This window comes from Trichomycterus rosablanca, chromosome 8, assembly GCF_030014385.1.
Source record: "Trichomycterus rosablanca isolate fTriRos1 chromosome 8, fTriRos1.hap1, whole genome shotgun sequence".
In the NCBI taxonomy this organism is placed as follows: Eukaryota; Metazoa; Chordata; class Actinopteri; order Siluriformes; family Trichomycteridae; genus Trichomycterus; species Trichomycterus rosablanca.
In genome coordinates, this window is record NC_085995.1 from 25,226,529 (window position 1) to 25,243,929 (window position 17,401).

General features: G+C 39.0%; 1 protein-coding gene across 1 annotated transcript; it reads right to left on the bottom strand.

The window, feature by feature from the left end:
* Positions 1–7,537: 7,537 nt before the first annotated feature.
* Positions 7,538–13,828, bottom strand: atox1 (antioxidant 1 copper chaperone). Its single transcript, XM_062999963.1, has 4 exons — positions 13,703–13,828; positions 13,501–13,573; positions 10,328–10,496; positions 7,538–7,852 (listed from the first exon to the last, which is right to left on the bottom strand). The coding sequence occupies exons 1-3, from the start codon at positions 13,706–13,708 to the stop codon at positions 10,372–10,374; spliced, it is 204 nt and encodes a 67-aa protein (XP_062856033.1). The 5' UTR covers positions 13,709–13,828; the 3' UTR covers positions 7,538–7,852; positions 10,328–10,371.
* Positions 13,829–17,401: the final 3,573 nt, after the last annotated feature.

Genomic DNA, 17,401 nt, shown 5'->3' on the forward strand with positions numbered 1-17,401 from the left:
TGGTTCACCTGATATACACAGTTACAACTAACATGTACATTTGATTGTCTGACTGTATGTACCTGTATATGTTGTATATTAAACATGCATGTTGTTAAAATAACAACACAGGGGCAACACAGGTAGCACTGTCGCCTCACAGCAAATAGGTCCTAGGTTCGATCCCCAGGTTTGGTGGTCGTGGTCCTGTCTTTGTGGAGTTTGCATGTTCTCCCCGTGTCTGCGTGGGTTTCCTCCGGGTGCTCCGGTTTCCTCCCACAGTCCAAAGACATGCAAGTGAAGTAAATTGGAGATACTAAATTGTCCATGATTGTGTTCGATATAACCTTGAGAATTGATGAACCTTGTGTAATGAGTAACTACCGTTCCTGTCATGAATGTAACCAAACATGACATTAAAAATCATAATAAACATACACTGTCTGGCCAAAAAAAAGGTCACCACCTGGATTTAACTAAGCAAATAGGTAAGAGCCTCCCATTGGATAATTACTACATTGGTGATTATGTTTCGGCTGGCAACAAGTTATTTAACCCTAACTGATGCAGTGAGAAGCTTCTCATTTGTTAAACAACCATGTCGAAAGACACATCCTGTGGTCGTGGAAAAGATGTTAATCTGTTTCAGAAGGGTCAAATTATCTGTCTAAGGAGATTGCTGAAACTACTAAAATTAGGTTAAGAACTGTCCAACGCATTATTAAAAAGTGGAAGGACAGTGGGGAAACATCATCTTCGAGGAAGGATGAAAAAAAAATCTTGAATGATCGTGATCGGCGATTTGGTGAAATCAAATGGTAGAAAAACTACAGTAGAACTCAGGGATATGTTTAATAGTGAAAGTAAGAGCATTTCCACACGCATAATGCGAAGGGAACTCAAGGGATTGGGACTCTGGAGCAGTGGAAGAAGGTCATGTGGTCTGATGAGTCCAGATTTACCCTGTCCCAGAGTGATGGGCGCATCAGGGTAAGAAGCGAGGTGGCTGAAGTGATGCACCCATCATGCCTAGTGCCTACCGTACAAGCCTGTGGGGGCAGTGCTATGATCTGAGGTTGCTGCAGTTGGTCAGGTCTAGGTTCAGCGACGTTATGTGCCCAAAGAATGAGGTCAGCTGACTACCTGAATATACTGAACGACCAGGTTCTTCCATCAATGGATTTTTTCTTCCCTGATGGCACGGGCATATTCCAAGATAACAATGCCAGTATTCATCGGGCTCAAATTGTGAAAGAGTGGTTCAGGGAGCATGAGACATCATTTTCACACATGGAATGGCCACCACAGAGTCCAGACCTGAACCCCATTGAGAATCTTTGGGATAAAGGCGGTCCAACGAAATATTAGAGTGTGTGACCTTTTTTTTGGCCAGGCAGTGTATATAACAACACAATATAGTATGTGGACACCCCTCAGAACTATTAACAAAGCTAACAAAGGTATTAAAAACACAACAGTTATTTAAAAGAAATAATTTGCTCTTGAGTTTGTGGCAGTAGTTTGTAAAAGACCCTTTATTTTCTAACACGATGGGCTTCTGTGCACAAAAAGAGGTCCATAAAGATATGATTTGACATTTTGGTTCGGTTGACATAGTGGTCTGCACAGAGCTCTTAACTTCATTCAATAATATTGGAATAAATTACAATGTTGGTTGTGAGCTGTGGTGGCTCAGTGAGTAGCACTGTTGCCTCTCAGCAACACTGTGCTGGGTTCGAATCTCAGCTTCTGGCAGTCGATGACTTATGGCATAGTTAGCTTAAGTAAACTTGCAAACGCTTATAATAGGGCAAAGGCTTTTATGAGGAATATATAATCACAGATTACTAAAATTATGGTGCCTGGTGGCTCGGTGCCTCACAGCAAGAAGGTCCTGGGTTCAAATCATATATAATTTCCTTTATATAACTGCTTTATTACATCTGATAGCAACTGTTGTGTCTAAAACACTCAGAATCAATAATTAATGGTTTTGTCCACATAGTGTAAAATCTAACCTAATGCTGTATTTAGTCAGTTAAGCAAGCAGCTATTATCTTCACCCAGATGATGAATAAAATGTACACAGCTACATGCAACCTAGTTCACATTATATGTGTTTGCCGTGCGCCCATTTAGGTGGGCTGTGTTTACTGTAAGGCATAAAAGCAAACATGATCCAGTCGAAGCAATCTCAGTTTTTGATATCAGCTGTCAGCTTACCACACCCATTACACAACAATCAGTCTGGCAGACGCTTTATCATCACAGCATCATCTGGATTACCTTTCAACACCTAAAACCTCTTTTCCATGGATTGTTCTGGAAAAAAACCCGAAATCAGCAGCACCTGAGAGACAGACATCATCCATTAGAAGACTTGTTCATTCAGCGCCAGCTTATGTTTAATTCTGAATACTGATAGAGTCATTTCGCTGACTTAAACCTAACAGGAAGGACAGGACATTGGCTTGTCATGAAGAATTCAGTAAGTGTGATGAGTACTCTGGTGTGTTTGGAGTTCCTCTTGTATACGGTGTGTCTGTGTGCGCCCCAGTGGCTGGTGGAGCCCGACGGGGCGTGCGAAGGCCTCTTCGCCATCTGTAATACTTACGAAGGCTTCTCCAGCTGCACGACGTTTCCAGCCTGGAGTGGTGAGCACGTCTACGTTTTATCATTCTGGTCCCTAGACGTCTCAGACAAAAGACATCCTGTGCAACAAAGAATCTGCCCGCAGTGACCATACAGGGATTTTCATCATACAAATGGCCCTTTCTATAAAAAGCACAAAATAAAAAAACATTAACCTGATATGCTACCTTGAGTACTTTGCTTTGTTTGATTTATTTTAGGGTCGTATAGCCTGACTTGGATGTTCCTGGCAAGCTCCTCTATACTGTCCTTGTCAACACTTGTTGCCATTCGACCAGCACTAAGCCAAGGAAAGCGAGCCATAGTAGCCTTTCTTTTAAACATCTTCTCAGGTAAGAACCATTTGTGGCTTCTTCATAGTGCACTTGTGGTAATTTACATCACAATTAAAGCTAAAGTGTACAGTATATATGTTACTCTGGAGTGAAACAATTTAGAAGCCACAACAGCTCTGACTTAAATAGACTACGCCAGCGCTTCCCAACCTTTTCTGCACCATGGACCGGTTTCATATAAGATATAATTTCACGGACCGGCCGGGTAGGAGGATTTAGTAATATTGCTCACAAACGCGGTAAAATGAGCTTTGTTCGCTGCAACGAGATGCTGCTCCCACCTAGGGGTGACAATAAGACAATAACACCCGAAATAGAAGCAGTGAAAACTGTTTTTCTACCTATCTCTAATTATTCATTCTTTCTGTGCGGCCCGGTAATAAATAGCCCACAGACCGGTACCGGTCCGCGGCCCGGTGGTTGGGGACCACTGAGCTGCACAACCTCAGCCTGGCTTCACATATACTGCTGCACTGCGATATATACCAAGCACTAACCGATAATACTACTGGAACTACAATGGCAACTCAAGTCCAGTATCTTAGCTGTTTTGTTACCTCTGCCCTACAAATGGCTACAAATAAGCTACAAATGCTCACAGAACTGAACTACTAAATGCTCAAGCCTATATAGAGTAAAAATAATGTATTTAATTATTTTTTTATTTTTGCCTCTCTGCACAAAAATGGCGAAACTAAAACTTAAACATATGCTCTTCAGAATTTATCCCAACATCTTATTAAGTTGTGCCTTGGTGACCTTCTCTGCTGTATGTTTAGCTGGGAGCTCTCTCATAAACTTCTTATGCTAGCAGTGCTGAAAAATCGTTAATTTCATTTGGTTTGCTGTGCCCCACTTTAATAGCTCCACACCCCCTGCCCCCACTTTGGGAACCACTGATCTAGTGGAAAGTATTCCCAGAGGTCTAAACTACTCTTACGTAAATATGGGTAAACTAACTTACATAAATATCAGTGGTTTCTGAATGAGATATGATGAGGCAGTGGTTGCTCAGTGGTTAGGGTACTGGACTAGTAATCAGTGGGTTGCTAGTACAAGCTCTACTGCCTTCAAATTGCCACTGTTGGGTCCCTTAGCAAGGCTCTGAACCCTCAACTACTCAAATTGTATTTAGTCTTAATCAGTCGCTTTGGATAAAAGTCACTAATGTTATGTACAGTGTATCACAAAAGTGAGTACACCCCTCACATTTCTGCAGATATTTAAGTATATCTTTTCATGGGACAACACTGACAAAATGACACTTTGACACAATGAAAAGTAGTCTGTGTGCAGCTTATATAACAGTGTAAATTTATTCTTCCCTCAAAATAACTCAATATACAGCCATTAATGTCTAAACCACCGGCAACAAAAGTGAGTACACCCCTTAGTGAAAGTTCCTGAAGTGTCAATATTTTGTGTGGCCACCATTATTTCCCAGAACTGCCTTAACTCTCCTGGGCATGGAGTTTACCAGAGCTTCACAGGTTGCCACTGGAATGCTTTTCCACTCCTCCATGACGACATCACGGAGCTGGCGGATATTCGAGACTTTGCGCTCCTCCACCTTCCGCTTGAGGATGCCCCAAAGATGTTCTATTGGGTTTAGGTCTGGAGACATGCTTGGCCAGTCCATCACCTTTACCCTCAGCCTCTTCAATAAAGCAGTGGTCGTCTTAGAGGTGTGTTTGGGGTCATTATCATGCTGGAACACTGCCCTGCGACCCAGTTTCCGGAGGGAGGGGATCATGCTCTGCTTCAGTATTTCACAGTACATATTGGAGTTCATGTGTCCCTCAATGAAATGTAACTCCCCAACACCTGCTGCACTCATGCAGCCCCAGACCATGGCATTCCCACCACCATGCTTGACTGTAGGCATGACACACTTATCTTTGTACTTCTCACCTGATTGCTGCCACACATGCTTGAGACCATCTGAACCAAACAAATTAATCTTGGTCTCATCAGACCATAGGACATGGTTCCAGTAATCCATGTCCTTTGTTGACATGTCTTCAGCAAACTGTTTGCGGGCTTTCTTGTGTAGAGACTTCAGAAGAGGCTTCCTTCTGGGGTGACAGCCATGCAGACCAATTTGATGTAGTGTGCGGCGTATGGTCTGAGCACTGACAGGCTGACCCCCCACCTTTTCAATCTCTGCAGCAATGCTGACAGCACTCCTGCGCCTATCTTTCAAAGACAGCAGTTGGATGTGACACTGAGCACGTGCACTCAGCTTCTTTGGACGACCAACGCGAGGTCTGTTCTGAGTGGACCCTGCTCTTTTAAAACGCTGGATGATCTTGGCCACTGTGCTGCAGCTCAGTTTCAGGGTGTTGGCAATCTTCTTGTAGCCTTGGCCATCTTCATGTAGCGCAACAATTCATCTTTTAAGATCCTCAGAGAGTTCTTTGCCATGAGGTGCCATGTTGGAACTTTCAGTGACCAGTATGAGAGTGTGAGAGCTGTACTACTAAATTGAACACACCTGCTCCCTATGCACACCTGAGACCTAGTAACACTAACGAGTCACATGACATTTTGGAGGGAAAATTACAAGCAGTGTTCAATTTGGACATTTAGGGGTGTAGTCTCTTAGGGGTGTACTCACTTTTGTTGCCGGTGGTTTAGACATTAATGGCTGTATATTGAGTTATTTTGAGGGAAGAATAAATTTACACTGTTATATAAGCTGCACACAGACTACTTTTCATTGTGTCAAAGTGTCATTTTGTCAGTGTTGTCCCATGAAAAGATATACTTAAATATCTGCAGAAATGTGAGGGGTGTACTCACTTTTGTGATACACTGTAAGTATGACAATGCTTAGAAGTTTATATGCTTTCTAGATTTTTACTTTTTTGGCATTTATCAATGCTTTTTATCCAGAGTGACATTATACAATCTAAGCAGTTGAGGGCTAAGGGCCTTGCTCAAGTACCCAAGAGTGGAAACTTGGCAGTGGTGGGGTTTGAACCAGCAACCTTCTGCTTGCTAAGCCAGTACCTTAACCACTAGGCTACAACATTTGTAGGGCAGTGGTAACTCAGCGGTTAGGTTACTGGACTAGTATCAGAGAAGGTTGCTAGTTGAAGCCCTACTGTTGCCAAGTTGCTACTGTTGAGCCCCTGAGCAAGGCCCTCAACCCTCAATTGCTCAATATGTATTTAGTCATAGCCCAAAATCATGAAGTCACTTTGGATAAATGTGTCGGCTACTTGCAGCAAATGTATCTGATGCCCAAAATGTGACATCTCTTGACAGATGTTTTTTCTATTATTAAATTCTAATATTATTTTATTATGTTTATTATTATTATAAAAAATGAACTATAAAACTATCAGGTTTTAGATCTACCTAATAATAGATGTACTAATACATTCACATGATTTTTGACTTAATGTATTAATATTCCATGCTGTAACACTGGTATTATCATCATATTCAAAAAATTGCATGCCTCTTTATGCCAAGGTGACTGTCCTGTCCGTATGTCTATATTGACAGTTGCATTTTGTGTCAGTGCCATCATCGCTTTCATGGTGTCCATAGAAGAGCAGATGCCCGGCATGGTCAAGTTCCTCGGCTGGGCTTTCTACAGTTGCTGTGCTACTCTTCTCTATGCAACTCTAGTATCAGTGGCACTGGGATTTGTGGAGGGTTCCTCCAGTGTTGGACCAGAAAACTCATTTGAAGGTCAAGACATGCCTGTCATATCGCCGTAGGCCTTACTGCTAAAAACTCAACGTCATCAGTTCCGTTTTTTTGTTACCACTAGTGAATAAGCTTGCACTCGACATACTGTTATCTGTGGGATCATTATGCAGCATTACAATAAACAAATCTTCATTTCAAATCTTCAATCCTTCATTTATTTGTGTTGTTTATTTAACTGAAGCAGGAAATCCAATGTAACAGATCAATCTTTTATGCTATTTAGTAGATAATTTAATTGTAGTTTTTTTTTCATTAAGTGTAACACTGCCACCCAGTGGTAAACAAGGCAATTTCATTTCAATCCACAGTAATGGAAGAACCAAAAATTGCTCGGTGGTTCCAGCGACACCCAGAAACACTGGTCGCAGAGAATAAATACCCCCTGGACTGGTGTCAGTCCATCACAGGGCATTATGAATTAACTCTGTCACACCTATGAGTAATTCATAGGGTAATTATTTCCCAGCTAAGTGCTGCTAACATGGTGGTGACGTGGGTTTTCAATAGTAAGTGAAACTCATTCTTGAATGTCCCATGTCTGTGTGGGTTTCCTCCAGCAGCTCCGGTTTCCACCCACAGTCCAGGGACATAAAGTCAGGTTAACTGGAAACACAAAAATGCCCTAAATGTGACTGTGTGTGTGATTGCCCTGTGATGGACTGGCAACCTGTCCAGGGTGTTTTCTACCCACTGAATCGTGACCCTGACTGAGATAAAGTGGTGGCAAAACAGACAATGAATGATTAAATGTATAATAATGATAATAATAATAATAATACAAGTAGTAGTAGCCTCTGATCTAATTCATATACAACAATTTATGTAAATAAAGCTGAAACCCAAATCCAAACCTTTAAACAAGGCAGAGAAGTCTTTATTGTCATGATGTGCAAATGAAATAAAGCATGATCAGGCAACCGCCAAACAGAGAATGTAAACACTATGAACAGTTTTAATGCACCAACATATAGAGCAGTTAGTTATATTACAACAATTTTGCACACGATGAGAGTTCTGGTCAGCTTATGACTTCATTTTGATGGTAAACAGAGTGATGTATTTTGTGAGCTTGTTCCCCAGGTCCACCAAGTAACACCCCGACTTCACTTCTAAACTGTTAATGAGCGATGACTATGGATCTTCAGTTCAGCGTCAAATACGACCTGTAAATATAACAAAAAGAAATAGGGACTGAATTTAAAAGTTAAAATGCAGTACATTAAAAACTAACATTATATCATTGCATACTTTAAGCGCTTGGGTGGTGCAGAGGTCTATTATGCTAGCTCGGGTTTGAATCTCAGCAATGCTACTGGCTGGCTGGGTGTCTACACAGCAGTGTTAATTTCGTTGACGAATGATTTTCGTCATAGTTTTCGTCAACGAACCTTTTTTTCATGACGAAAACGAGACGATGACTAAATAGAAACTACAAAAAAAGATAAAAACTATGACGAAATGAATCGACACTTTCGTCAACGAATAAAAACGAGACGAAAATGTTTGGCAGGGACGAAATCCAATAACTGATTTAGTTTTGTGGAAGGTAGGGACAAGTTAGGAAGAGATCCAATCAAAACTACTTTAGCGTATGAGGAGGGGCGGGACAAGCCGATTAGCCATCCAATCAGTACTAATCTTTTGCAGTACCGCGTTAAGAGCACACTCGCACAAATTTGATCTGAACCTGGGAAGACCAGACTAGCCTGTGAACTTTCTTTACTCATGGAACTAGATTAACTCCACAATGTCAACAGGGAGAAACAGGAGAGCCGATATCTGGACACATTTCTCATTTGACGTCATGAAAAACAAGACGATGTGTAAACCATGTGGGGCGACGAGTAAAAACACAACAAATCTGAAACATCTGGCACTGCTGGCAGTATAATGGCAACATAATGTCACAGCTGCTTTTACAGTACCCAGTTTTATAAAGAATGTAATATGCAATTTGTTATGAACAATGCATATATTTTTCAGGCAGAGCAGGCCTACTGGTCATTAATATTTTATTATTGTTATGCTCAATAAGCAAGGTCAGTTAAATAAAGATGTTTGAAATAAGTTAAATCTGGTTTTGTGTGTATTGCACATTCAAACATTAAAAATATTCCATAACTGGTTAAAAATGTGTCATTTTGTGTAAGTGTATATAATGACTTAAACAATTTAAGGGAAGTGATAAAAAAGCATTTACATTTTACACCCTTTATATTTATTTTAGGGCGGCACGGTGGCTAAGTGGGTTGCGCTGTCGCCTCACAGCAAGAAGGTCCTGGGTTCGAACCCCAGGTGGGGCGGTCCGGGTCCTTTCTGCGTGGAGTTTGCATGTTCTCCCCGTGTCTGCCTGAGTTTCCTCCGGGTGCTCCGGTTTCCTCCCACAGTCCAAAGACGTGCAAGTGAGGTGAATTGAAGATACTAAATTTGTCCATGACTGTGTTCGATAATCTTGTGTAATGAATAACTACCGTTCCTGTCATGAATGTAACCAATGTGTAAAAACATGACGTTAAAATCCTAATAAACAAACAAATATGTATTTTAGTCGACTGAATCGACTGTAGATTTAGTCGACTATATTCTTATGATAATTAGTCGACTAAAACTAGACTAAAACTAAAACAATTCAGATGACTAAATTATGACTAAAACTAAATTACATTTTAGTCAAAAGACTATGACTAAAACTAAATCAAAATTTGCTGTCAAAATTAACACTGCTACACAGACATGATTGAGAAATAACTAAAGTTTATGCTATCTACTCCAAATTGAATCAAAATAAAAATGCTGTGGTAAGACATAACATTGGGTCTGTCTGAAAACCTAGTGACTGCACGCTCCGAAAAGAAGGCTGTCTGAATTCTTAAAATGCTGCCTACTGAGGTGCCTTATTTCGAAGCTATAAACTGACTAAGGGAGAATCCGATGCTTCCTTAGCAATGAAGGCAATCCCAGCATTCAAAGCAGCACAACTTTTCTCACAAAAAATTACAAATATAGCAGATGAATGCAGAGCAACAAACAGTTCTTTTAAATGTAAATAAATTATCAGTGATTTTTAATTTGTATAAAGGTGTACAAATGTAATTTATTTGCAAATTCAGGCTTGTCAGAGACAATTTCACAGTTTTCAGTACACGTGGGGAAATGTTAGCTGGCATGCTAGCAGGTTGAGCCGCCTCAGCCCCTTGGTTCGAATGGCCCGAGGCTAACTGTGTTCTTAGTAAGCAAAACTGCTGTGAAGTAATCACCATCTAAGTAGTGTGTCCAAATAATTTGCATTATAAATTCGATGTCTGTAGAATCCTGTCTATTTAGGCATCTGCCTAGGTAGGCAGTAGGAAACAAGGCAGCTCACTAGGTTTCAGACAGACCCAATGTGTGTCTCTACAATTCTTCCATAATAGTGTAAACAAGTAAGGGTCCAATTCTGATTTTACGACAAGGTTAATGCAGTTGTTGCATGTGTTTGTTCCTTAAAAAATAAAATGCATTTTTACTCTTTCCTTTGTGTAAAATTATGTTTAGTTTAATGAACTGATATTAACAGTGTGACAAATAAGCAAAAACAGAAGTAAAGAAAAAGAATTGGAATAAACAATCATATTTAAAAAAATAGAAGCCAGGCTTACATGGTGGTCCAAACAGACAGGAAGGTTAATCTTCAACATCTTGTTTATTTTGGACCAATGTATGTGACTGTTTTGCCAGTCTTCTTCAAGGTTTCCAGTAGGACATCTTTATCTTTGTCTGACTCAATGAAGACCTTCTTGTTAGGAAGGTCAATATCAAACTTGACATCTATTGACAGGAGAAAAAAAATCTTAGAAAAAACCCATGATTCAGAGAATGACCTTTACATTAACTACATGCTGTATAAACACTTTGAGCAATTCCAGTTATAGATGTGACATTTGGACTTCGAATGACTTGCTCTCAATCTCTGGCTGTAAAATTTAGCAAGAGTGAGACAGTTTGAATAACAGACAGCATGGTTTGACATTTTAAACATTTACATGGTTGGTACCATTTTGTCTATTTATTTTAATAAAATACAAATACACTGTTTGGCTATAACCACCTCAATTAATACGGAAAGGCTCAGAGGCCAGGCTCACAATCAACTTTTTAATTTATCCAAAAGGTCTTCAGTGACATTGAGTTTAAGGCTCTATGCAGGCCACTGGAGTTTCTTCACATTTACATTTACATTTTCAGCATTTAGCAGACGCTTTTATCCAAAGCGACTTACACAATGAGCAACTGAGGGTTAAGGGCCTTGCTCAGGGACCCAACAGTGGCAACTTGGTGGTGGCGGGGCTTGAACCGGCAACCTTCTGTTTACTAGTCTAGTACCTTAACCACTGAGCTATCACTGCCCTATCACTGTCTTCACACCCACCTTTCTTTGAGCACAGGGGCACAGTCAATGTCAAAGGAAAGGTCTTTTCCAATTGTGACCACAAAATTGGAGGCATAGGTTTTATATACTTTTTATACAACTATAGGCAATGAGTGTGGCTGAAACACGTGAACACAATAATTAAAGGGATATCCAAATACGTTTGGTCATATAGGGTATAATGATGCAAACAGTATCTATATATTTAAAAATAGGGACACAATTGTTTTCATTGTTAACTGACAAGCCCTATAAAAATATATAGCACACCACCAAGGTTGTTGTCAACAATGCTTTATGCTTAACGTAGCAAACTTATCCATGATAAACAACAGTAGCATAAATGCAGACATCATGTGTAGAAGCTCTTTCTTTTTGATTTATGGAAACACCCAAAGGACCATTACTGACAATATCAAATAACAAATCACTGGCATTACAGGTGGCTTCACAAAGGTTACCATGCCACTGGCACTTACAAATCCCTGTACCATGACAAATGCTGATTCGTGAAATTTGACCTGGTAACAATCAGGATGATCCTGTTCCTCTGTGGCCAGGAAAATAAGTACTCCAGTGTCCATGTAGTCAAATTCAATGCAGAAGCATACTGGTTTTAATACATTGCCAGGAATTACATGTGATGTGCATTCAATATTGCTTTTTGGTCTTTATGCACAAAAAAAAAACTATGTATTCTTAAAATCTTTCAATAGTGTTAGAAACTGTAGATAGTGGTTTCTCTATGATCCTTGCAATCTGCATTAAGAATTATTATTAAAGGAAATGATACACAGACTTCAGTAAATAAATGCTAGACCTAATACATAATTTGGTGCCTGCAATACATGCCAAAAAGTTGATACAGGGGCAATATACAGGATCTACTATAAAAATTTCCACAAGTTAACTGTAAGCAGAAAGTAGGTAAGATGTGATGCTATAAAAGAAGCATTAACAAATGTCTCAGTCATTTCTGAGCATGGATGGGTCGAAGTTCACCACCCTGCAAGTTGTAAGAGTGAATATGCTAACAGCGGTTCTCAACCTTTTTTCCTCCTAGAGCCACATGTGTTCAAAAATGTTCTGGGACCCTATGATATTTTCTTACGATCTCAGCAAAAATGACAAAAGGTATTGTATTCTTGCTCATGAGAAATGTGATAAATTCATGATGAAGGTAAACATCTTGGTATTTTCTGGTTTTGGTTGATGCAGTGGGTTTACTTCTGTTGGGAGCTTCCTCACCTTGGTGTACTTCAGCAGGATCTGCATTGACAACTAAATCAGAATTTTTCGTAGTCACCGTCCTTTGATCTTTAAACTTTTGTGGTGGGCAAATACGTGTCAATTCTCAAAGACCCAATGTAGGCTATTGGTAGTTTAAACTTGATTTATATGACATCACAAGAAATCTCCTATATGTCAACAGTCTTTTGACTTTGACCTCCCATCACATGTGATTCTTTTGTACTCTTCTCAATTAAATGCAACGGGACCCCTGAGAACCACTTGTTTAAGATCATTCCACAAACTCTCCTATCACTCAAACTGCCCCTACACCATTTTTTTTTAAATGTATGGCAAAAATTAAGCTAGAATTTAACTATAACTTTAAAAAAACAAACTTTTTTGTTCTGTCTTCAGATAAAATGAAGATAAAAATACAAATAACAGCTTTCTTATTTTATTTGATCTTTAACGTTTTTAACGTATCACTTTTTTTGGAACTGGGTTTGTACGAGGGTTCTTCAAAAGGTTTCCGCACTTTTTTAAACTTTATTTATTAAGAATTTAAAAAAAGAAATTACATCACTTTTCTACAGTCACCTTCCTTTGTGATGATTTTTTTTCCCAGCGTCATACCAGCTTTTTAATGCCATCGGCAAAAAATGGTTTTGGTTGAGCGCGTATGCAGCGCTGCTTTCACATCATCATCACATGAAAATCTTCTTTCCCTTAAAGCTTTTTTGAGCGTCCAAAAAGATGGAAATCAGATGGTGCTAAATCCGGACTATAAGCTCTCTCAGTCACGGCCAATTACTACTCAACCCACTCTCACCTTTTGCAACCAAAATATAAAAGTGTGGAAACTTTTTGAAGATCCCTTGTATATATATGAGGAAGGTGTACTTAATCAGTTGGTCAGTAGTTGAGGTTTTTAGTGGGTAAAAAAATGGTCAGTTAAACGTAGATACAAGGTAGATGTACTAATAAAATAGTGACTTAAAAATCTTTGAGGTTTGAGACACAGTACATCGAAAAAACACAAAGTTAGGGATGTCAGTAATTACTCAGCAAATCAACAAAGCAGCCATTGTTCTAATAATGCTGCCAGATGGAGTATAACTGAAAGTAATTTCCAATGTAACTCTTATTTATGAATGTACACATATGCAGTACCTGTTTTATTAAGAACCCGGGTGACAGCACCGGAACATCCCTCACATGTCATATCAACAAAAAACTCGTGAGTCTGTGAATCAAACATAAAGAGTCATGATTAAAGTTTAGTGTATTTTAAATACAGGCCAAACAACTCATCTACATCATCAGCGATCATCATGTCTTAAACAATAGAAGCTTCTGATTCAAATATACTTACAGTCATGATCGGATAAACCTTCCAAACAATTAAAAGCTTCAAATCAATTCAATAAGGGTTTAATCACTCACTAACATTAACATTAGCTGCTGAAGTCTGACCGCACTCTGAACGGACTGAGAGGTGACGTGGATTTAGGGATCGTCAATAAAGTCCTAGATTTTTGAAAAGCGTATATTTGGAGGAAGTCCGTTGCCGCACCCTAGAGGAGAGAAAGGAAGAGCAATGAGAAAAAAAGGTTGTTAATTGGTGTAAATTTTTATGTTCGTTTATTTTCGTTTTTTTACGAAGCCCCTAAGGTGACATCCCCTAAAAAAAATAATGCGTGGCCACGCCTTATTGGGAACGAGATAATTAAGGCGTGGGAACGAGATAATTAAGTCCCACACTTAGTAAAGAGTGGGAATAAGATCGTGGCCACGACTTAAAAAGGTTGAAACAGTTGAATATGGTGTGATTATCTGTTACACCCAGGAGGGAGACTGCATATTACATCAAGGCTCCAAACAATCTACGGCTCCCTAGAAAATGAAGAGTGAATTGATTTCTTTTTATTTCCATCTTGGAATTAATTATGCTGATATTTTGGAGTCTCTTGCAGTGAGCCATGGACATGAATTCCCCTACAGCATATATCCGATTCTGTATGATTTGTGTAAGCTGCGAAAATAAAAGGATCTTGTTACCACACCTTACTAAGTGGTGGCCATGACTTAACTATCTCGTTCCCACATCTTACTAAGTGGTGGCCACAACTTAACTATCTCGTTCCAACATCTTACTAAGTGGTGGTATCTTGTTCCCACGTCTTATTAAGCAACAACTCAATCAAGGAGTCACAATTAATTTACTCATTTTACTCACCACCTTAGGTCAAGAAAGAAACATCTAGATGGTTTTCACTGATGATTAACCCTGAGGTGACACAGCTGTACATGGTACACTCATTACTATAAGTAGTAGTAGTATTTGTTTTTCCTTTTTAGAGTAGCTCCTAAACTGTATGTTTGGCATAATAGCAAACTTTAGCTTATAAAAACCAACATATCATGATATTTTAGTATATCCGTATAATAGCAAACGATGTAGCCAATGATGTAAACACAAACATGTCACATATGTTTGGACCATATTATTTAAAATCTCCAAACAAGAGTGATGATTGTACATCATCCACAAAAAGGTTATCACTACATTGGAAGAATCCTTCATCATGCTCTTTAAATGCAAAGGTTGGTTTTACATTGCTAATGTTTTTCAGAAGAAGCTTTTGTCAGGGTTTGCCAGTTTTCATCTTTAGTTTTATCAGCTTAATCAAATTTCAGTTATTCATTGTTAGAAATAAACACCAGTTAAAAAACAACAACAACAAATATTTAACTGCAAACATGGGAGGGTGAGATGAACCACTGGTTGAACTTACTCCCATGGCTCTGTCTCAGTTTGCCCCACAGCCACCATTTTGGTGCTTAGCCTAGCCACTCAAAGCTACACTCTTGCTAATTTACTCACATTTTTACACACTAGCAGTTCATCACTCATTCATTCAATCATTCATTGTCTGTTATACCACCGCTTTATCTTGATCAGTGTTGGGTGGGCCTGATTAATTGGGCCAAAGGCATAAAACACCCCAGACAGGTCGCCAGTCCATCACATGACAGATAAACACATCCACACACAAACACTTTTTAGTAGCTCCAATTGGCCTGACTGCATGTCTTTGGACTTGTAGGAGGAAACCCACATGAACACAGGAAGAATATGCAAACTCCAAACAGAAAGAACCAACCCTAGTGACCTGGCTGAGAAATCAAACCCTGGCTCTTCTTGCTGTGAGGCGATAGCGCTAGCCACTGCGCCACCTAGGGTTGCCAACTGTCCTGTAAAATACGGAATTGTTCCTTATTTGGAAACTAAACGTTATGTTCCGTATTGAATTAATACGGGACGCGCTTGTATTTTTATCAGTGGCACATGTTTTTCCACCCTACGTTCGAATCCGGCTTAGGGCAAAACTAAAGTAACATAATGTTACGCTATGTTACCCCAGATTTTCTCACTGCCCCCCTAAGCAATGCAGTCCAGAACTGGGGAAAAAAAAAACTTTGACAGGCAAAAATAGTTTTTAATTTAATACAGGGTCACGTTACGAACTGTGATTGGTGGCCCAGATACAAGTTGTGTGTCAACTTATCCACTAGCTTATCTTACTCCACTCTTCTCTATATTCATGGTTCACTACAGTACAAGCTTTTGGGGATCGAACCAGGTACTACAATTAAATAAACAATAATAATAAGTTAAAGTTTAGAATAAGAAGATAAAACGTCAACATTTGGATGTTTTTATACGTATATTTCATATATATGTTTTGAGCCACATTTCGCGTTTACATCGACGATCCCCGCCGCTTTGTACCAGCTGACTGAGCAGATCATGTGATCAGTTCAGGAAGCAGCAGACAGCCAGCAGTTGAGCTAAGCGGAGCAGTAAACAGCAGATCTGAGCTCTGTAATAAACCAGGATTATAATAACATGATTTACTGATGATAATTCTTCATATAATTCTACATCAGATGTTATATTTAATAAATACGCTTCTTCACAACAACAGCTCCTGATATTGTGGTAGGTCTGATTAAATCAACAATGTGTGTCAACATATTAAAGTGTGTAAATCTCAGTATATGTGATAATGACCTGGTTAAACGAGTATAAGGTTTATATTACCTGTCAGTATATATTTATTAACTGCATGTGTGTATGTGATAATGACCTGGTTAAACGAGTATAAGGTTTATATTACCTGTCAGTATATATTTATTAACTGCATGTGTATAGGTGATAATGACCTGGTTAAACGAGTATAAGGTTTATATTACTTGTCAGTATATATTTATTAACTGCATGTGTATAGGTGATAATGACCTGGTTGAACGAGTTAAATATGATTTATTATCTGTCAGCAGGTTTTTTAAACTGTGGGTTTGTTGTTTATGAGTATACTGATCCAGATTGTTCACAGATTCACTATGCACACTGGATGATCTGAATCCCATATGTTAAATAACATGTATTATTAATATGTAACAATAATATGTGTATTTTTGGTTTAATGAGAAGATTTGATTTGAAACGTATTGAAATGTGTTTAGATAAAATACAACCCCAAATCAGAAAAAAGTTGGGACAGCATGGAAAATGCAAATAATAAAAAAAAAAAAAACACTGACTTTTGACTTTTATTTGATTGCAGACAGGATGAACCTGAGATATTTCATGTTTTATCTGCTCAACTTCATTTCATTTATTAATAAACATTCATTCCTGCATTTCAGACCTGCAACACGTTCCAAAAAAAGTTGGGACAGTAAAGCATTTACCACTTTGTAATGTTGCCATTCCTTTTCACCACACTTAAAAGACGTTTTGGCACCGAGGATACCAAGTGATTTAGTGTTTCAGCTTTTATTTTGTCTCATTCTTCCTGCAAACACGTCTTAAGAAGTGCAACAGTACGGGGTCGGCCTTGTCGCATTTTTTATTTAAAATTCTCCACACATTCTCTATTGAGGACAGGTCAGGACTGCAGGCAGGCCAGTCCAGTACCCGTACCCTCTTCTTCCACAGACATGCCTTTGTAATGTGTGCAGCATGTGGTTTTGTCAAAGTCAAAAGTCAAAGTTGCTTTATTGT